This window comes from Schistocerca serialis, chromosome 7 (genome assembly GCF_023864345.2).
Source record: "Schistocerca serialis cubense isolate TAMUIC-IGC-003099 chromosome 7, iqSchSeri2.2, whole genome shotgun sequence".
Taxonomy (NCBI): domain Eukaryota; kingdom Metazoa; phylum Arthropoda; class Insecta; order Orthoptera; family Acrididae; genus Schistocerca; species Schistocerca serialis.
This window is the reverse complement of record NC_064644.1, coordinates 563,435,282-563,459,038: the sequence shown is the minus strand read 5'-3', so window position 1 is coordinate 563,459,038 and position 23,757 is coordinate 563,435,282. Positions and strand designations below refer to the sequence as shown.

At 37.1% G+C, this 23,757-nt stretch overlaps 1 protein-coding gene across 4 annotated transcripts in view; it reads left to right on the top strand.

Moving 5' to 3' along the window:
- The window catches only part of LOC126412775 (protein broad-minded-like), a 273,178-nt gene extending 250,179 nt beyond the window's left edge, over positions 1-22,999 (top strand). For 3 of the 4 annotated variants that reach the window (XM_050082544.1, XM_050082542.1, XM_050082545.1), the window contains 2 exons: positions 19,742-19,954; positions 22,824-22,999. In XM_050082544.1, the coding sequence (XP_049938501.1) occupies positions 19,742-19,954; positions 22,824-22,952 (342 nt within the window). In that variant the 3' untranslated portion in view covers positions 22,953-22,999. Of the gene's footprint in view, positions 1-5,360; positions 5,486-19,741; positions 19,955-22,823 lie in introns of those variants that run through there. The other variant, XM_050082543.1, reaches the window with a different exon arrangement.
- Positions 23,000-23,757: the final 758 nt, after the last annotated feature.

The following is a 23,757-nucleotide window of genomic DNA, read 5'->3' as shown; positions in this document are numbered from 1 at the left end:
CCAATGCTTGTAATTTCTGCTTCTTTTCATCTAATTGCTCTATCGCTTCTTGTTGTGAGATTTTACCTAACCTTTTTCGTTTTTTGTCTGATATTTCATTTCTTATAAATTGTGTTAGCTGTCCAATGTCTTTTCTCAGTTTTTCTATTCTGATCTGTAGCCTGTGTTTCCATGCTGGTTTTGTGGGTTTCTTCTGTGTGTTGGTTGGTTCTGATCTCTGCCTAGTGTGTATATTTGGTGTAGTGAGTGCTCCTATATAAACCAGTAGTTGTAACTCTTCCATAGTTGTATTTTCATTTATTTTTCATTTATTTTGTTGAGTATGATTGTGTTGATAGTTGTTATTGTTGTTTCGACTTGTGGGTTATTTGGTGGTCCATGCAAGAATGGTCTAATGTCTGTATTTGTGTCTTTGTATTCTATATATGTCAGCTGAAATTTTTCTTCTATATCTAACATGTGTGTCACTTTGTGTTCTATTTGTGCTTGTTCTGGTGGCTGTCTTAAGATTTTGTTTTCCTCTGATTGTTTAATTAATGTGTGTTGTTCTTTGTTTGTTTGCTGTGGGTTGTTTGAGTCCATTATTGTATTTTCTCCTTCTTCTGATTGCACATTATTTTGTTCTAGTATGTGTTGTACTTGTTGTTTGATGTTTTCTAATTCTGACTGGGGTATCCTGTTATTTTTGATTATTACACGGATCTGATCAGCTAGTTGTTGTTCTGTTAAAAATTTTAATTCTGGGTATCTGGTAATAAATGTTGTGTATACTTGTGATCTGTATCCAGTTGTGTTTGTTCCTAAGTTTGTTGCTTGGTAATAACAGAACATGAGCTGTCGGTTAACTTCATCTGACCATCTCATCCTTTGTCTTTGTTTTCCTTCTAGAGTGGTTGCAGGAAGCATATCCTGCAAAACACCTCTATTTGGATTTAAATCATTTTCCGTGTGGCTAGCAGTGTCGTTACCATTATGGACAGGCATAGGGTTCAAGCGTCGTCCCCAACTGTGACAGCGCTTGCCCGAGGCTTCATTAGTTCTGTCCTGCACCAACTAATCACACTAAAAGACGGGTTAGCCTTATTAGTGGTGTGTTCTTTTTGTCGCCTTTTACGACTGGCAGAACATACCGGAGGCCCATTCTTTTCCCGGGCCTCCACGAGTATTATTATTATTATTATTATTATTATTATTATTATTATTATTATTATTATTATTTTCATCAGTGTATGAGGTGTAACAACTTGAATGGACATTAAATGGGCCTAGTCATAGACACGATGGGTAGCAGACTTTGCTCCCTTGTTAGGATACTAGGTAAATGCTATCAGTCAACAAAATAGATTGCTTAGAAAACACTTGTGTGGCTCATACTAGAATACTGTTCAACTGTGTGGGATCTGTACCAGATATGACTAACAGGGAATATTGAATGTATACAGGGAAGAGCAGCACAAATGGTCACAGATTTGTCTGATCTGTGGGCGACTATCACAGAGATGCTGAAAAAGCTGAACTGGTTGGTACTTGAAGAGAGATGCAAATTAACCCAAGAAAGCCTACTTATATATTTTTAAGAACCATCTTTAAGTAGCGAATAGCGCAATATACTACAGCACCCATATGTCTTTTGATCTTAGGGATCACGAAGACAAGATGATAGTAATTACTGGAAAGAACTTATGAAATCATGTAAATGGTTTGGCTGTCACCATATTTTTTGCTGAGAAGGTGTATATCAGTGTTAAACTGATTCATTCCACATCATAGGAAGATGTCACAATTATGTTGCACAGAATATGCGAATAATTCACCTGCTAACTGTCACTCAGTGAGATGGGTGTAATTCATACATGCTCCCAACTTGGTCACAGCAGATGCAGCCTTTTATCTCCTGAATGCTTGTGTTAAGAAATGACTTGCATGGTTAACAATCATATGCATCTAGTCTGGCCAAAGCAATAGTCCTACTCTTTATGTCCCAGTGATGTCCAATGTTTGGAATACATTTTTTTAAGCATATTCTTCTGAAAGACAGAGAGCTATCATTGATGCTGCTGCCAGCAAATCAAATTACTTGCAGCTTGAAGCAATTTGTGAATCTGAAAGAAAACTTGTAGCGGTACATGCCATCAGAATGTGAAAAATTATATAAATGAAGAGATGAACTGTTGATTTTGTTACAGTGTAATGAAAGGATACGTCATTACTTGTAAATCACTTAAACTGTACACGGCAGCCTAGACAGATATCACACAACTGCACAAGCAGTAAAAGGAAATAAGAAGTGACTATATATTCAAAAATCATTGTTAATAACCAGGTCCTGCAGGTAACTGAATATTATTATGATGATCAGATCTTTGAAGTCCGCAACACCAAAATGAATTATATACACACAACTTGATAGTGCTGACAATTTACGTTCCACCAGTAGGAAATACCTTAAGTTCTGTCAGGCAATTGAAGAGCCCTCTTTACACACCTAAAAAATTATATCCTTACCTGTAACTTTGTGGGAAAGGTATAAAAACAAATCCTTGAGATGGTCATAGGCACCATCGTAGAACCCTTATATGCCAAACTGTTTTTTAGTCATTTAGAGGAATGCTTCATACTAACCAAGATCACAGACACTTTTATAATTCAAGTTCATTAATGGTATCTTCATGAACAGGACCCATCACCAAACGCTTTACCCTTGTCCTTTCATTGTCTGAAGAATTTCTCTCCCATCTGCTTCACATAGTCCTGCAGGCCTGGCATACCTTCCTGGATGTTAACTTCCCCCTATCTAAAGACTTCATAAGAACTCTGTCAAGCTCACTAACCATCCACACTACCACCATTTTGATAGCTATCATCCCTCCCACAGTAAAAAGTCCTTCCCATACGGACTAGCCATCCAATGATGGTACATCTGCAGCGTTCAGCTCTCTTTTTCCCAGTATGCTGAGGTTTTAAGGAATTCACAGACAAGCATTAATCTCCAAATCTTACGCACAATCAGATTTTTCATACAATGTCCATACATGCTCCTAATCATCCTATCATCTTTATGAAACAACTAAAAAGGGACACTCCCCCTATGACTACTCTGGATTTGAACAGCTAAACTATATCCTTCATCAAGGCTTCAACAGCTTATTACCAGCCTAGAAGAACATCCTAAGCACAGCCCTTCCCAACCCTCCCAGAATGGTACATATCCTGCATACCAAATCTATAAAATATCCTAGTCTATTCTTATGTTACACTTTCTACCAATCCCAAGGCACCCCAGACAACCTAGTTAAAGACACATGTACATGATCTGTCCTATGCAGCCATCCAGCACATCTTGTTTCAGCCCAACACAGCCATATCCCATCATGTCAGAGGCAGAGGCACCTATAAAAGTAATCATGTTGTATACCAGCCCTGCTGTAACTTCTGACAAGCCTTCCATTTTGTCATGATCAACAACCAGCTCCCCACTTGAACCAATGCTCATTACCATACTGTGGTCATGAACAGAGTTGATCATGCAGTTCCAGAGCATAGTGCTGAGCACATGTTTCATTTCAGATCTCTCTCTCTCTCTCTCTCTCTCTCTCTCTCTCTCTCTCTCTCTCTCTCTGTCCCTCCCTCTCTCCCTCTCTCCCTCACCCTCACCCTCACCCTCACCTTCACTCTCCCTCCCCCTCCCCCTCTCCACTACCTTCTCCTTCCCTCTCCCCCTCACCCTCCCCCTCCCCACGCATATACATCACAATGACAATCTCTCTGAATAATTATATCAATGTGTGGTGTCTGTTCATTCAGCTGTCTCCGAAAGAACAGACACCAGAGCTGTGATACATATTATGTGAATTGAAGGTGGAGCAGGTAAAAGGAAAGGAAAGGGGAGGGAAAGGACTATTTATGTCAGTTCTATTGAGACTTTATGTGGAATCAGCAATGATGAGTGAAAGTGTGTACCAGATTCAAACCCAAGATCTCCTGTATATTAGACAGTTGACTTAACCACTGCTTCATCTGGACACAGTGTTTGTTGCAATTTTGTGGACTATCTCAGGACACTTCTTAGCTGACACACATTCTCACCTATGTGTAGTCCACATCCATGTCCTCCATACTTGCTACTTTGAGTTTCATGTGAGAGGTCAGATTTATTTGTGCATCCAAACTGAAAGTGGTGGACTCATTGCCCCTTGAGGCGAATCAGTTATATGAATGTGTGGCTTCTGTTCTTACAAACATGTCCAAATAATGTAGACGAGAGTCATTTTTACCACACACCATTTGGCCCTGTAATCCTCTGGCCTAATTTTACACCCACCTCCATACCTACCTGCATGCCCCCACCCCCATCTCTCCCTTTTCATATATTTGACACTCATCCCTTCCTCTACACAGTTTCTTCTTAAATGTGTGATGCCTGCTGTTGGCTGATGTTTAAAATTATGGAATTCATCCTAATGAATGCTAAAGGATTCCAAATGAGAAAGAATATTTTACTATTATAAAACATAAAATTTGCTGTACCTTTAGCATAAACATTTCATGTCAAAGAATAAATATTGTGAGACAACACATTACATTGTAGATGGTTGAACATTGATGACATGCTAGTACATGAAGTCTTATGAACTGCATTATTTGAGATTTTTTCTGTAAGCACTAGTGATGTTGCTACAACAACAGTCATTTCTGAATAATAAACAAAAGTTATTGTATCACTGAAGCGATAAATGCAACAATGTTAATTTAATCAAATACAATAATTTCAAAATTGACTCGTGGATCATCTGTAATGATTTTTGTAACATATGTCTAGCTTCTGAAGCGAATCACACTGTTGTATCATTACCTACACAATAATACAATATACTGCAATTGTGAATGACAGGACCCAAATAAAATTCTAATTATTTGCCTTATATTTGAATTACATGAGAGTTTCAACCTTATGTGACCTGTGTGAATATAATTTTCCAGAATTAATAAAATGTATGTAGGGCTATACTAATGCCAATCATTTTCCATTTCATGAAAAACTTCAGTGTATATGTGTCTGGAACAGAAATGGAATTTTAGAAAAGTATAAATAATTAAATAATAATAATATGACATTTATAGGCAACAACATTTGCAAATGTACTCGTCTTTGAAATATGTGACTAAAGTTCAGTTAATAACATCAACTGAAACATACTAGGTACATTTGCATCCACTCTGTACAACTCTTTTAGAAGTCTATTTTAGTGCATCTAAGAAAATAGATTTTCTTTCACTTGTTTAGATAATTTCACTTATTAGAATAGCATGTTATGTGTAGTAGCAGTTGGTGAACTGTTTGTGTTGTTATTACATTCCAGATGTAGAAGGAAAGCATGCTGCCAGTAGAATACTCATATCCACAATAAAAGGGGTATCTCTTGGTAAATATAGACATTACTGGTAGAATTTTACTATGGAAGTGAACAATATTAGTGAAGAAAATGGACAAAATAATGCAGTCCAACAAAATGAATGTCCAACAGAATGATAATCAGTCACAAATAGAAATTGTGACTACACAAGAAAGCACTGAAAATAGGACAGATGATAACCTGATCTTAAACTCAATGCAAATAACAAACAATGGTATGTCGGATGATACAATGATAACTTATAATAAGTGGCCATTTGGATCTATGTCCCACAAGCATGTCCTTGCATGATAGTTTTTATCATAATAGTTTATGTGAATCACATCTCTTTCCTAGTCCACAAATAGTGGAACAGAAAATACCCACTCAACAGGAACGACAATAAATAGTAGGAAATCCAGTCTTATCAGCATCTGGGAGTGACAGTTTCGTCCTACAGTGTCTCGAACAGATGTTTAAGCAGTGTGAACAAATATTGTCTAAGCATTTCGACCAAATGTTAAGTAACTTTGACCAGAAACTTTCAAGTTTAACCCTGGAGCAGGTGCGCTGTTTTTTCACAACACAAATGGGCAGGTGGCATACTTTGTACACATGTAAACACTAGCTTTCTTACCACAGTAAACATGAATGAACACAATCACCATTTAATCTTAATTTAATTAAACAATTATAAAATAAACTTTCATTTATATCACTCTGTTGTTATAGACAGGTGATATCCCACAGAAATGAACCACTTGAAGCATTAAACAATGGAGTTGCATCAGATCCTAGGCAACCACTTACTCATTTACTCTTTATCTCATAGGCAATTGTGCAATTGTGCTGCTAGCTTGTATTCTGGATAATTTTCTTGCAAGCAAAGGAAATTCTTTCTCACCTAGCTCCTGTTTGTTTTTTATTACCGCTGCTCACTTGGATGTATGACAACACAGTTTACCATTGTGTCAGCTGAATCAATAATGAAGGAATAGACTTGGGGTTGCAATTGTGAAACAACAATGGAACAGTTCAAAACAATTTTATTTGTGTTTGGTGTTCTTTACACATAAGCATGCCCACTCAAATGTTAGAAACAGAACTGTCAGTTTTGAGCAAATCTAAGACGAAAAGTTTGATGAAAAATTTTCTGAACTTGTAGGTGAACCGAAGAAAAACACTCACCAGTTAAATGCACTAACCCTAAAACAAAATAGGCTACAGACAGAACATGATAGCTTAACAAAGATGGTATCTGTAGTGCAAGTGAGCATGTCGGATTTACACAACAGATACAGGGGTTTACAGGAACAAGTACAAAAGATATGTGAGGATATGGGATTTCTCAAATTAGAATGAAATGCATCAGTAATGACACACAAAAATTAAACAACTGTGCTGATGTTGCATCATTTGACAGTGATACAACACTTGCAGAAAAGGTGGTAGAGTAACACCACATTATATGCGGCAAGTGCCAAATAAAAGATATATACATTGAGAACACTACTATGTTATGATGTGATGAGAGTTAGAAATATTTCAGGCAATCAATGCACATAAATTGCGTGGTATATTTTAGGATATGAATACCAGATACCATTTGGTAAAATAGCAAAATATGTATGATATATAATTCAAGCTACATGATGTATACAAGGATCTACAAGTTGTTGTTGTTGTTGTGGTCTTCAGTCCTGAGACTGGTTTGATGCAGCTCTCCATGCTACTCTATCCTGTGCAAGCTTTTTCATCTCCCAGTACCTACTGCAACCTACATCCTTCTGAATCTGCTTAGTGTATTCATCTCTTGGTCTCCCTCTCCGATTTTTACCCTCCACGCTGCCCTCCAATACTAAATTGGTGATCCCTTGATGCCTCAGAACATGTCCTACCAACCGATCCCTTCTTCTGGTCAAGTTGTGCCACAAACTTCTCTTCTCCCCAATCCTATTCAATACTTCCTCATTAGTTATGTGATCTACCCATATAATCTTCAGCATTCTTCTGTAGCACCACATTTCGAAAGCTTCTATTCTCTTCTTGTCCAAACTATTTATCGTCCATGTTTCACTTCCATACATGGCTACACTCCATACGAATACTTTCAGAAATGACTTCCTGACACTTAAATCAATACTGGATGTTAACAAATTTCTCTTCTTCAGAAACGCTTTCCTTGCCATTGCCAGCCTACATTTTATATCCTCTCTACTTCGACCATCATCAGTTATTTTGCTCCCCAAATAGCAAAACTCCTTTACTACTTTAAGTGCCTCATTTCCTAATCTAATTCCCTCAGCATCACCCGACTTAATTAGACTACATTCCATTATCCTTGTTTTGCTTTTGTTGATGTTCATCTTATATCCTCCTTTCAAGACACTGTCCATTCCATTCAACTGTTCTTCCAAGTCCTTTGCTGTCTCTGACAGAATTACAATGTCATCGGCGAACCTCAAAGTTTTTATTTCTTCTCCATGAATTTTAATACCTACTCCGAATTTTTCTTTTGTTTCCTTTACTGCTTGCTCAATATACAGATTGAACAACATCGGGGAGAGGCTACAACCCTGTCTTACTCCCTTCCCAACCACTGCTTCCCTTTCATGTCCCTCGACTCTTATAACTGCCATCTGGTTTCTGTACAAATTGTAAATAGCCTTTCGCTCCCTGTAATTTACCCCTGCCACCTTTAGAATTTGAAAGAGAGTATTCCAGTCAACATTGTCAAAAGCTTTCTCTAAGTCTACAAATGCTAGAAACGTAGGTTTGCCTTTCCTTAATCTTTCTTCTAAGATAAGTCGTAAGGTCAGTATTGCCTCACGTGTTCCAGTGTTTCTACGGAATCCAAACTGATCTTCCCCGAGGTTGGCTTCTACTAGTTTTTCCATTCGTCTGTAAAGAATTCGTGTTATCTACAAGTATAAACAGCTATATACAACAATGATCAACAAATATACACAGCTATGTACAATGCAACAACCTACAAACTAACTACATTTACATATATCCAATATGCACTGAAGTCTAAGTTAACAATGATGTTAAAAATAAGGCAAGTACTACAACTACAACTATAGTTTACTAAACTATTTTTTAAAAAAAGTACCCTACTGAGAAGATAATTGTATAACAATATGCTCTACGTTTAAGGAAAAGGGGTCCTACATTGAGAAGCTGTATAGATTATTAAATGCATCACAGACCAATGTTACATTCAACCAACAACAGATAGAGGTATAAACTTAATTGAAATACTTGTAATCCAAAAGGATACAAATATTAACACTTTATTTTGATGGTAGATATTCTTTGGCTAGGAACCCCTTGTATGAATGAGTATGAATGTACGAATAGCTGGTTGATCTGTGGAAAACCAGACTATAAAAAGGTTATGGAAATGATGCTTTGTATATTCCACTTACTATGACAGGGGTTATATGATTTTGGCAGAGGTGCCGGTGGTGTGCCTGCTTGTAATGCAGTTATAAGTATTTTGTGTGAAATCGTTTTATGAATAGAAAAATAATGATTAGTGAACCCTAGTACATTGGGAAATGGATAGGTTAAAGTTAGATATAGTGGGAATTAACGAAGTTCAGTGGCAGGAGGAACAAGACTTTTGGTCAGGTGAACACAGGGCTATAAATACAAAACCAAATAGGGGTAATGCAGGAGTAGGCTTAATAATGAATAAAACAATAGGAATGCGGTTAAGCTACTACAAACAGCACAGTGAACGCATTGTTGTGGCCAAGATAGACACGAAGCCCACGCCTACTACAGTAGTGCAAGCTTATATGCCAACTAGCTCTGCAGATGATGGAGAAATTGATGAAATGTATGATGAGATAAAAGAAATCATTCACGTACTGAAGGGAGACAAAAATTTAATAGTCATGGGTGACTGGAATTCGAGAGTAGGAAAAGGGAGAGAAGGAAACTTAGTAGGTGAATATGGATTGGGGGTAAGAAATGAAAGAGAAAGCCATCTGGTAGAATTTTGCACAGAGTATAACTTAACCATAGTTAACACTTGGTTCAAGAATCATAAAAGAAGGCTGTATACATGGAAGAATCCTGGAGATACTAGAAGGTATCAGATAGATTATATAATGGTAGGACAGAGATTTAGGAACCAGGTTTTAAATTGTAAGACATTTGCAGGGGCAGATGTGGACTCTGACCACAATCTATTGGTTATGAACTGTAGATTAAAACTGAAGAAATTGCAAAAAGGTGGGAATTTAAGGAGATGGGACCTGGATAAACTGAAAGAACCAGAGGTTGTACAGAGTTTCAGGGAGAGCATAAGGGAACAATTGACAGGAATGGGGGAAAGAAATAAGTAGCAGAAGAATGGGTAGCTCTGAGGGATAAAGTAGTGAAGGCAGCAGAGGGTCAAGTAGGTAAAAAGACAAGGGCTAGTAGAAATCCTTGGATAACAGAAGAAATATTGAATTTAACTGATGAAAGGAGAAAAATATAAAAATGCAGTAAATGAAGCAGTCAAAAAGGAATACAAACACCTCAAAAATGAGATCGACAGGAAGTACAAAATGGCTAAGCAGGGATGGCTAGAGGACAAATTTAAGGATGTAGAGGCTTATCTCACTAAGGGTAAGATAGATACTGCCTACAGGAAAATTAAAGAGACCTTTGGAGAAAAGAGAACCACTTGTATGAACATCAAGAGCTCAGATGGAAACACAGTTCTAAGCAAAGAAGGGAAAGCACAAAGGTGGAAGGAGTATATAAAGGGTCTATACAAGGGTGATGTACTTGAGGACAATATTATGGAAATGGAAGAGGATGCAGATGAAGATGAAATGGGAGATATGATACTGTGTGAAGAGTTTGACAGAGTACTGAAAGACCTGAGTTGAAAGAAGGCCCCGGGAGTAGACAACATTCCATTAGAACTACTGACGGCCTGTGAAGAGCCAGTCCTGACAAAACTCTACCACCTGGTGAGCAAGATGTATGAGACAGACGAAATAGCCTCAAACTTCAAGAAGAATATAATAATTCCAATCCCAAAGAAAGCAGGTGTTGACAGATGTGAGAATTACCAAACTATCAGTTTAATAAGTCACAGCTGCAAAATAGTAACGCAAATTCTTTACAGATGAATGGAAAAACTGGTAAGAGCCGACCTTGGGGAAGATCAGTTTGGATTCCGTTGAAATGTTGGAACACGTGAAGCAATACTGACCTTACGACTTATCTTAGAAGAAAGATCAAGGAAAGGCAAACCTACATTTCTAGCATTTGTAGACTTAGAGAAAGCTTTTCGCAATGTTAACTGGAATACTCTCTTTCAAATTCTAAAGGTGGCAGGGGTAAAATACAGAGAGCAAAAGGCTATTTACAATTTGTATAGAAACCAGATGGGAGTAATAAAAGTCGAGGGACATGAATGGGAAGCAGTGGTTGGGAAGGGAGTGAGACAGGGTTGTAGCCTCTCCCCGATGTTATTCAATCTGTATATTGAGCAAGCAGTAAAGGAACAAAAGAAAATTTTGGAGTAGGTATTAAAATCCCTGGAGAAGAAATAAAAACTTTGAGATTCGCCGATGACATTGTAATTCTGTCAGAGACAGCAAAGAACCTGGAAGAGCAGTTGAACGGAATGGACAGTGTCTGGAAAGGAGGATATAAGATGAACATCGACAAAAGCAAAACGAGGATAATGGAATGTAGTCAAATTAACTCGGGTGATGCTGAGGGAATTAGATTAGGAAATGAGACGCTTAAAGCAGTAAAGGAGTTTTGCTATTTGGGGAGCAAAATAACTGATGATGGTCGAAGTAGAGAGGATATAAAACGTAGACGGAAATGGCAAGGAAAGCATTTCTGAAGAAGAGAAATTTGATAGCATTGAGTATAGATTTACGTGTCAGGAAGTTGTTTCTGAAAGTATTTGTATGGAGTGTAGCCATGTATGGAAGTGAAACATGGACGATAAATACTTTGGACAAGAAGAGAATAAAAGCTTTTGAAATGTGGTGCTACAGAAGAATTCTGAAGATTAGATGGGTAGATCCATAACTAATGAGGAGGTATTGAACAGAATTGGAGAAAAGAAGAGTTTGTGGCACAACTTGGCAAGAAGAAGGAACCAGTTGGTAAGACATGTTCTGAGGCATCAAGGGATCACAAATTTAGCATTGGAGGGCAGCATTGAGGATAAAAATCGTAGAGGGAGGCCAAGAGATGAATACACTAAGCAGACTCAGAAGGATGTAGGTTGCAGTAAGTACTGGGAGATGGAGAAGCTGGCACAGAAGAGCATGCATGGAGAGCTGCTTCAAACCAGTCTCAGGACTGAAGACCACAAGAACAACAACAGTACATTGGAATATTCACCTGTCAATGGAAAAACAAATATGACTGCTAATAAAGGCAGACAGACTATTTTACCTTAGCCTTGAAGAACCATAAAATGCCATGACATTTACTAATGTACTATAACTTTATATAGCCCCACATTTGTGCAATTACAAGTACACCTGTATACGTAAATCATACGCAATGTTATAACAAGAAGTTATAAGGTGCTTTGACTTTGCATAGTTGTCTTAGTTTGTCTTTTCACATTTGTGGAAAACACTGAACACTTCAACAAATACATAAATCAGTGCTGTTTCAGACTCTGTGTTAGATGAATTGCTACATAAAAAAGAAATGATTAGTTGTAGAAGGAAAATACATTTGCGGATGAGAACTTGTCCTGTACTGAAGTCCACCTTTGAAAGATGCCAGAAAATACTTATGTCATGCATTATAAAGCAACACACAAGAATACATAATAACAAAATCCACTATTAAGTCACCATGTGGGTGCAGCAAGATGCTGGAGAGCCTGGATGAGTATAATGTTGACAATCAGGTAAGCTCTGGTTGATAATATGAGGTGACTTCATGTTGAAATAGTTTTACTTTGCTTTGTGAATAGTAATTCTTTCTAATCTTTTTAGTATATAATCTTTTATACTGAACTTTGGAGAAACCAAACAATGGAAAACTCAGCATGGACTAGTGACAACATTATGGAAAGGATAGATTGCTGCTTACCATATAGTGTAGATGTTGAGTTGCAGAAAGGCACAACAAAAAGATTGCTAAACAATTGAGCTTTTAGCCAAAAGGCCTTCTCTGAATTAGACAACAAAAACACACAACATCATGCAAATGCATCTAACACACTCGTGTGTACATTGTCTTTATTCAGAAGGAAACCTTTTGGCTGAAAGCTTACTTATTTAGCAGTCTTTTTGTTGTGCCTTCTGTGATTCAACATCTCCATTATATGGTGAACTATCTTTTTTCACAGTACTGTCGAACTTTCTACAAAGCTGTATGCTCTGTAGTTAAATACAATGAATGCAAATGGGTCTGTTAATTTTTCTGTAGGGTACAGAATTTTTAGGTGGTGCACAGATATGATCATCAGGATGGGGAAATCTGTCCTTGTCCATAAGGTAGAAATGTAGAATTATAGTGCTATTTTATGTGTCTGTTCTTAAACATAGACCTGTATGTAATTGTGTTGAAAATGATATTTCAATTGTAATCATTGTACAGTATATGATCCATTGTAATGTATTTGGGGGCTATGAATATTCAAGAATCAAGAAGAGTGTAAGTGATCAAAAGCTATAAGCAAATGCTACTTGAAAAGGCAAATGTATAACTGCGTACTGCTATGTCAAATGAAAAGTGAGGCATCATTCAAAAATTGCTGATCAGCACATCAACGATGAATGAATGCACATTCTAAGGAACTTCCTGAACACAAAACACTATGGTTAAAAAAAAGAGGCTGATCTGGGTACTTACCAGACAGAATTCTGTGGCTTGTATGCCATGCATTCTGTACCCTTCAACTCTGTTCCTCCATGCAAGCTGTCATAAATCTTAGAGCAGAATATTTCCACACACTGCTGACAAGGCACCAAGCCATATAAACCATTCACAGTTACTATCTATTTGCATTGCTGAGGTGACAAACTGAGGGTGGAGAGACAGCACTCAACAATGAGAGTTGGGAACGCAGTGGGAACAACAATAAGCCAAAAACACTTTTGAGCAAGAAAGGAAAGAGACTTGTGGGAGATAAACAATGTATTAAACACATCTGTATGATACAAGTGCTTAAACTTGGAAATGCCTGAAAATGTCAATGGACTATAACATATGTTTGGACTTACCTGTATTTTTCTACTTTTTTTTGCTTTGTTTCTAGTATGTAAGTTAGTTATAAGAAATTTTTGAACATACTTGTGAAAGAGTCCTTCTTACAATCCTGCATACTGTGTTTCTTCTTACATTATCTCAGCCTAACTGGGCACCATTTTTATTGCTAACATTTGACTGCAGTTGCCACATAAACTATTCAGTCTTTCTTGTACATCTAAATCATTGAAGGTATTTGGGTGTAAACACATATTGTCAATGGATGTTGCACTACACCCTTCAGTCTGTATTGAGGACTTTTCTGTGGCAAATAAAAAATAATAATAATAAAAATAATAAAAAAATTAAAAAAAAAACAGGATATAAAAACCTGAAAATCAATGTTAGAGTTTGAACAGACAAATAATCATGCAGTTAATTCAGCCCACATTGCAGTTAATTCAGCCCATTCTGTAGTTGATTCAGCTCATCTTGATAAACCCGATTAATCTCTATAGTTTACTTGTGGTACTCCCATAATTCATAAATCATCTGTTATTCCATTGAAAGTACATTTTCCTATATTTATATTGCAAGGTCATACTTGTTAGGAAATGGAGTGGGAGGGGGGCAGCTACACATCAACCAGGGGCACCTTCAACTTTGAATTTATCACCATTGACAACAGTTTAATTTTCCAAAAGGCAAACAACCAAGTTTCGCAACAGAATAATGGCTGACAATGGGCTCCTCTCCATTATTACCCATAAGCAGATTGCTACTCAATAAATATCTTGTTATGGTGTGCATGGTAAAAGATCAGTTCTATTTCCAATAGTGCACCTTTGTTGTTTTATACTAACTGATGCAAGTTAGATTTATTCACCCAATTAATTAGGTTATTCTGCATCTAAATATACTGCATTCCACTTGAAACATTTTTTTTTAAATAACAGTATGCTAACTTAAAGTCTGAAATGTAAAACAGAATAAATGTATAAAATATCTTAACACAAAATCGAATAAAATCTGCTACCATCTTTGGTACCTAAAATTGTGCTGTAGTGAGAAAACAGTAAATAACACATATCATCTCTACTTTCATTCTCACCTTAAATAGGGGTCACATTTTGGAAAAACTAGAAAGCACCTATCAGCACATTCAAACTGCAAGAAAGGGCCATAAGAATCATGCTTGATGCAAACCAAAGACTCAACTAAACCTTTGTTTAAGATCTCAAAACTGTGATGGTCATGATCACTTTGCCAGACAAACAAAAAAATTATATATGATGTCACTTTTGCAAGAGTTCCTTGTCATAAGCTGTATGAATTGTGTTTTGTTGCAGGTAAAATCTGTTCTCTGAAAGCCACATGCTGATGTTACTGACTACCCTCTTAGCGACATATTTAAGTCATATGTCCTGCTTAGTGACAGACACTGATTTATATCCAGAAAGGCAGTGCACCCAGAACAGAACCATGTGAGGCCCCAGTCAGATTGAAACCTCTTCCCTGTTTGTTGATACTGGAGGGAGACCTACTGCACCCTACTTTCCAAATGTGATGTGTGTTTTCTGAATCTCTGACAGAGAAAGCTCAAAATAATAAGATTACAGATAATAAACAGAAAACAAAGATAATTAAATGATGGGGAAAAACAAATGGGGAAAAATGAAAGAAAAGAACACATTGCAACCAATTTTTTACAGGATGTTTGCACACTCATATATAGATGAAAACATGTATTTACATAAACAGAGCCAAAAAAAAAAATTTAATTACTCTTTCAAATGATTTGAAATTTAATGACATTCCATAAGTTATTGCAGCATTGCCTACTAATCATAGCTGTACTCATGTGCAAATTAGTTGACAGCTGGTTTATTCTCTCATATTGCACTCATTTTTAGTGCCATCTCTGTGGTCCCACATCTGCTCCATAGCACATCTGACTGCCATGCATAGGACCCAGGTTTGATTCCAGGTACTGCCAGTGATTTTTTTCTTGGTGGTAGGACTGGTACAGGCTGCCACCTGAGGAGCTACTCAACTGATTAGGAGTGGTTCCATGGTCAAGGAACCCAATGATGACTGGGAGAGAAGCGTGCTGACCACATGCTGTTCCATACTACATCCAATGACACCATTGGCAGAGGATGACACAACAATCCATTGGTCCTGACAGGTCCAGCCAGGTCCAGCCAGGAGAAGAAAGCGGAACTTCATCTTACCTCTACTGTGGTCTCAGGGTTGGTGTTGCTGTTTATGGTTGCAGAGGTCCTGGCTTTTATTCCTACTGACCGTTTTAGACTTTTCTGTAGTCGGAAGGTCTGGAATGGGATCCTCTCAAACTAATGAGGCCAAATGAGAAGCTGTTGAACTAAAAAGGGGCAGAACTGACACACAAGCTGCTGAAGTGGTGTCAAGTAGAAAGGCTTGCAATGGACTGGTAGCTGCATGACATTTACTTACTTACCCTTTTTACTGTGCCATCTCATGTGGAGAATAATATTTGCAATATTGTTTTTGCATGTGTAGCTAGAGTCAGGCCAGACACATGCAACTTGTTATAACTTTCATGCAATGCCCAGTGTTAGCAGAAAGTGTTGGTTTGTTTCCCATTACAAACAAAATATCTTTTTAAAGTAGAGCTTTGTATGCTTATTCAATAGAGTGGTTCCAAATTGGTCTAATGTGATATTTGTTTTATCAGTATGTATTAACAGGAACATGAAACATGAGGAATAACCAGTACTCCAACACCAATAGCACAGTCCTGACCCAAGCTGACTTGTGCCGCCATGCAGAAGCACTGCTCAATCGCTGCTGGAGTACTCATTATTCTTCGTGTTTTACTATCTCTGTTAATACATATAGATAAGAGAAACACAGAGTGTTTATAAATTAGTTATACAAAAGTAACCTTTAATTATGAAAAGTGTAAATAACTTACAGAAATGTCTTATACAGCACTGAATGAAGCCTATACAAGTTTTATTCCCACCTAACACTGCTAATCCTGATGTTCCTGCTGGGTGGCATGCAGGAACGAGTCATTCCAATAGGCATCATGGAGACACACAGTGCTGCAGGGCATGCACAGTGTTTTTTGTGGTTTCATGAATTCAAATCTGGTGCTACACCTCAGACACTGTTAAGGACTAAATATCACAAGCCACCACCTCAAAGACAGACTGTTACTAATTGGGACAATTGTTTCACTGAAACTGGCTTTATATCACATAGGATGCAGGGTCAGCATCAGCTGGCAGTCTCTGATGCAGCAATTGAATAAACTCAGCAATATTAAATTTGTGGTCTGGATAAATCAACAAGACCTGAGACAGCTTAGAACTGAATATGCCTAGCATTACAGTGTGGAAGGTATTTCAAAAACATCTGTCATTCAAACCCTACAAATTGGAACTATGGTGAGCTTTATAGAAAGTGACAAAGAAAAATGCGCTGAGTTTTGTGTAGAAATGTTTAAGAAAGAGCAGTCTGAAGATGATTTGAAAATGTACTCACTGGCGAAGGCACCTTCCATGCATGTGGTAAAGTGAACTGGCACAATATTCTGATGTGGGGTGAGCAGAAACTGTGTAATGTAATTGAACATATGCGGGACTAGCCTAAAGTAAATGTTTTTTGTTCTGTAAGCTGTAACAAGATTTATGGTCCTTTCTTTTTGCTGAGTCAACTGTAATGGTATATCATACCTGAACAATGCCTCATTTACAACAGGATATGGGCAAAGACTTTACTATTTCCAGCAAGATAGTGTAACACCACTTTACCAACGCGAGGTCGTCATGTATCTCCAATGATAGGAATGTGCCAACATGGACAGGATGTGGTGGAACAATATCCTGGCCAGCACTATCACCTGATTTAATCCCAACAGACTCCTATGTATGGTGATACATTAACAGCAGGGTGTTTGTTGTCCACTTCCGGGAAACATTGATGAGCTGCGACAGCAGATTACACAAGCAGTATCCACCATACATCAAGATTTGTTTCATAGGATTTAGCAAGAAACTGACTACAGGTGGGGCATTTTCCAGGTTACAAATGGTAGCCACATTGAAAATTTGTAAATAAAACATGAAAATATACTGGTTTCAGTGTTGTATCAAACGTTACCTTTTTCACAATTAAAGTTTACTTTTACTACAATTAAAGTTTACTTTTACTTTTTTATAACTAATTTATAAACACCCATTATTGCAATAGACTAATTTGGGACTGCTCTATTAAACGTGCACATAAAATTCCAGTTTAAAAATAATTTTGCTTGTAATGGGAAACAAACTAATGCATTTTGTTGACATGGGCATTGCACGAATGATGTGATTAGTAGTATTTGTTTTGACTGCACCTACACATTGCAAAAATGAAATCACAAATACCAACAAGACACTTGGTAAAAACCTGAAAATTGACAGATCAGTTTGGTAGTTATAAATGATTTGCACACAAACAGAACAGATGACAAAATGGTAGATATCGAAATAGACGACAGAGGGATAGAGAAACAATTAAAATCGCTCATAAGAGGAAAGGCCTCTGGACCTGATGGGATACCAGTTCAATTTTACACAGAGTACGCGAAGGAACTTGCCCCCCTTCTTGCAGCGGTGTACCGTAGGTCTCTAGAAGAGCGTAGCGTTCCAAAGGATTGGAAAAGGGCACAGGTCATCCCCGTTTTCAAGAAGGGATGTCGAGCAGATGTGCAGAACTATAGACCTATATCTCTAACGTCGATCAGTTGTAGAATTTTGGAACACGTATTGTGTTCGAGTATAATGACTTTTCTGGAGACAAGAAATCTACTCTGTAGGAATCAGCATGGGTTTCGAAAAAGACGGTCATGTGAAACCCAGCTCGCGCTATTCGTCCACGAGACTCAGAGGGCCATAGACATGGGTTCACAGGTAGATGCCGTGTTTCTTGACTTCCGCAAGGCATTCGATACAGTTCCCCACAGTCGTTTAATGAACAAAGTAAGAGCATATGGACTATCAGACCAATTGTGTGATTGGATTGAGGAGTTCCTAGATAACAGGACGCAGCATGTCATTCTCAATGGAGAGAAGTCTTCCGAAGTAAGAGTGATTTCAGGTGTGCCGCAGGGGAGTGTCATGGGACCGTTGCTATTCACAATATACATAAATGACCTTGTGGATGACATCGGAAGTTCACTGAGGCTTTTTGCGGATGATGCTGTGGTGTATCGAGAGGTTGTAACAATGGAAAATTGTACTGAAATGCAGGAGGATCTGCAGCGAATTGACGCATGGTGCAGGGAATGGCATTGAATCTCAATGTAGACAAGTGTAATGTGCTGCGAATACACAGAAAGATAGATCCTTTATCATTTAGCTACAAAATAGCAGGTCAGCAACTGGAAGCAGTTAATACCATAAATTATCTGGGAGTACGCATTAGGAGTGATTTAAAATGGAATGATCATATAATGTTGATCGTCGGTAAAGCAGATGCCAGACTGAGAGTCATTGGAAGAATCCTAAGGAAATGCAATCCGAAAACAAAGGAAGTAGGTTACGGTACGCTTGTTCGCCCACTGCTTGAATACTGCTCAGCAGTGTGGGATCCGTACCAGATAGGGTTGATAGAAGATATAGAGAAGATCCAAGGGAGAGCAGCGCGCTTCGTTGCAGGATCATTTAGTAGTCGCGAAAGCATTACGGAGATGATAGATAAACTCCAGTGGAAGACTGCAGGAGAGACGCTCAGTAGCTCGGTACGGGCTTTTGTCAAAGTTTCGAGAACATACCTTCACCGAAGAGTCAAGCAGTATATTGCTCCCTCCTACGTATATCTCGCGAAGAGACCATGAAGATAAAATCAGAGAGATTAGAGCCCACACAGAGGCATACCGACAATCCTTCTTTCCACGAACAATACAAGAGTGGAATAGAAGGGAGAACCGATAGAGGTACTCAAGGTACCCCCCGCCACACACCGTCAGGTGGCTTGCGGAGTATGGATGTAGATGTAGATGTAGAACAATAGTTGCCAAAGCTGAAGAAATTTTTATTTTACAAACATCCTCCATCAAGCTGCATTTTCCCTCACGGATCAATGCATTCTGATATTTTTCTCACTATCTAAAATACTTCTTCTTTATGTTGCAGATGTCGAACGTACCATGGCCACAAATTTGTTATTCATGGGTTGCCCAGAATTTTTGGTCTATACTGGACTGGGCTCAGATCTGTCACTGGCTACTACTGTGCATGCTCTATCCACCAGAAATTATTGTTTACTTTTGTATCAGTTTAATCCATCATATACAGTCACATATATTAGATGCTGCATCCTGTGGCGAAATTTGGAACTGCCTAAAGGTAATTATTTATTTCAAATAACAATATTAAGTCAGAGAGCAATATAAATGAAACTTTAAAATTATTTAACACAAAGGAACAGTTGTTCTTGAGAAAACAACAGATAAATTAGAAGGTAACTCAAAAAAAGTAACAGAATCCTTAGCACTTGTAACCAGAAGCTCATTTATCTGGAACTAAGAAGAAAAGAACAAAAGTTAGAATTCCAGTTCATGAAACAAATATTACAGAGGGAACAATTAAAATACCCAACTTTAGATACCCACAAGATACTTGTTAGTTTCTGAGAGACTTCAGGTAAAAACTGAATATAAGAAAGGTACACCTAAGTATAGCAGTTTAGACCTAAAGCACAGAGAGTAAGAAGTTAATTTTATGGGAAATATAGACTAAAATGGAAAGTAGTGAAACAAATAGATAGCCTTCATATACGTAAACATAGTGTTGCAATGATGAAATAGGATTGAAAGACATTGAAACATTTGAAAAAGGAGACAAATGTATAGACAAAAGAATGCAAGAAATAGAAAAGAAAATTTAAAAATAAATGGAAATGAGAGATGCTTACAACAAAAATAAGTATATTAAAAGTGGGTGTAAATTGAAGAAAGTCATAACCCAGAAGTCTGTATTTTGCATTACTGTCTATTACCTGGTATATTTTAAAAATACAACAAACAACTTTATCAGACTAATCCTTATTAAATTGATGGGTAGCACTTCCTTGATAGAAATCATAAGAGATACCTCCTTACCCATTATGAGATACAATGAAAAATTTGAGCAAAAAAACAACTTGATATGGTCATAGTTCTGAAATACTGATAATAGGGGAAATAAGCCAAATGTATCTAGTAACAAAACAAACTCCTATTGAATGCTATATATTGTCAATGTATCTCTCTATCAATGCTCATTAATACTGATATATCATGACATCAAAAGCTAATGCTGAACAGTACCTGCATGCATGTTGATATATAACATGGTTATTCACATATGATTTGAACTCAACTTCTCCAAAATGCAAAACCACCACTTTAGTCACTGCACCATCATGCACAATGTTAATAAAACAGGAGAAAGATGTACTTGGTTGCTAAACTAAAGTACTTGAACTGAACCCAAGCAGTGTGGAGAAACATGTTGCTTATCATGATTTACTCAAGCAGTTTACTGCTGACAGTGAGCTTATACTAAATATGACATGGTTTTTACATATGTTATGGCTTCATTATGAACTACAACAGTATTCATGGTGACCCACTTCACAATAAAGATTAACATAAATAGAAATGTTTTATTCCACCGTTGAGCATATTTACATGCAACTGGTGTCATCAGTGTTTACATCATAATAATAATAACAGTAATAATAATATAAATTTAAACATGACAAATGTTATTAACTACAATATAATAATCCAGGATGGATACAATACATATTTGTGCAAATGTCAATAACTACAAGAAGTTTCCTAATAGATCAATTACAAGATAAATGAACTACACAGTTCAGTGAAAGACAAATAAATAATCAAATAATAATTAACAATAAGCACATGAAACAGTAATAAAATAGTTGCACAGTGTGGCATATGTATAATTTGCAAGTAATTTATGGTTCATTCTCATAAGGAAAGTGGGTCATTTGTCACATACTCAAGGAACTCTTGAGCAGAGTAGATTACTTTACTTTTGATCCACCTCAAAAGACTAGTTTTAAATTTATTTACTGGCACTGTGTAGGCAGTTTCAGGTAATTTGTTGAAACAGACAGGACCAAGATATTTGTAGCTGTTATATGTCTTTGCAAGTCTAGCATATGACATGTTAATTTGTATGTCCACTTCTCATGTTATGGTCATGAACTGTTCTCCTTAAGTCAAATTTACTCAGATTCTCTTTAACAAAGACAAGGCAGTTGTAAATATACAGGCTAGGCACTGTCATTATATTTACTTTCTTAAAATAATCTTGGCATAAAACATACAAGGGTGTACAATATCCCAGTGATCTTCAACAGAACAGTGACAATGTATACCCTTCTGCAATTGTTTGATACATTTTTCATCCAAGTGAACAATAATGGAGTTATGATGTGAATGATTCTGTGGAGTCTCATACATGAGGGCTATGTTCTGGGCTATTCAAGAGTAATAAATTACTTACATAACATCAGTATTACTAAAATTGTACATTTTAAGGTACAAGTATAATAATAGTTTAAACAAAGTTATACATGTTTGCAACACTTGGAGAAACGTTATCATCACCCAGCAAGGCATAACATGAAAGGTGAAGAAACTGTATAACAAACTTCCAGAGTGTAAAATACTTTAAAAGGAAGTGTATTTGAAGGAGCATCTTACTAATAAGTGGTTATTGGAATAAAAAATTCCATTTATAGAACTAGAGTATCTTCATCTGCATCATATTATTTATGAGTAATTGAGATATGTTATGTTTTTGTAACTGGACTCAGAAAGTTATGCTGTGAATTGTAACATGTGTCCATAATCTAAAACCAATCTTGTGCCTGTCTATGGACAGTAAGTAACTGAATCACTGAAGTGGAAGGTGAAGCAAGAAAAGTATGTGACACATTTTTAAAACACAGGCTGATACATTTCATAGCATGAACTGCTGGATAAGCCTGTGCCTGGCATATATAGATATAGGTCACAAATAACATCACATGCCATTTTGAAGAACCGCTTACATAGCCACAGAGTTGTGTTAAGTCCGTTTTTCCTTTTGTACCAGTGTCTTCATTTTTGCATGAGTTACTAACAACTGTTAGGATATACTATCTTACTTTTTCAGTTATAAGTACTGTATAAACTTGTATATCCATTTTTTGTTACAGGACCCTCCATTTTCAAAATATAAAGTGAGTGAAAATATACATTACATGGAGAAACTATTGCAGAGCTATCAAGCAGATTCATTGACAGAATTACTTAAGTACACAAAGTTAAGCAATAAAGATGTATAAGATGCACCAATAATAAAAATTATGGAATTTTCCATGTATACAGCTTCCTGCTGTTTCTGAAATTCTAGAGTCATCTTGCCTCCTTCCTAAATAAAAAGTAAGCTTTTGAACTTTCAGGTATCCATAAATAACATTGACACAGAATTAACAATATAACGGAGATGCTGGTTCGCAGGTAGGCAAAACAAAAAGACTCTCACAATTATAGCTTTCGGCCATTAAGGCCTTTGTCAACAATACACACACACACACACACACATACACATACACACACACACACACACACACACACACACACACACACACACACAAATGCACACATGACTGCAGTCTCAGGCAACTGAAACCACATTCCATCATGGATTTTCCACTGTTTGACACAGAATTAAGGTCCACAGTTCTATGCATAATGGAAAAAATGCACAGGAAAAATGAAACTAAGTATATAAAACTAGGAAATTATAAATTACTATCACAATTTTGCAGGAAATAGATCAGTAATGGAGGCAGCTGCACATTTGTAAAGGAAAGCATAAAGTGCCCAGTACCAGCAGTCCCCATGCACAAATATTCTGTAGAAAAGCACTGTGAATTCAGTGGTGCAAAATTTTAGCTACTAAACATAACTTATAATACAATATCTGTCTGTAGGTCACCAAGTGGCGATTTCCACAGATTTATACAAATAATTTATTTATTTATATATTTACTTAGCATCCATGTCATCGTACAAATGATATAGGACTTGTGTAACTCTTCAGGATTTCCCGGTGAGATCTTGACATGTGGAAGAATCGGGTCTACT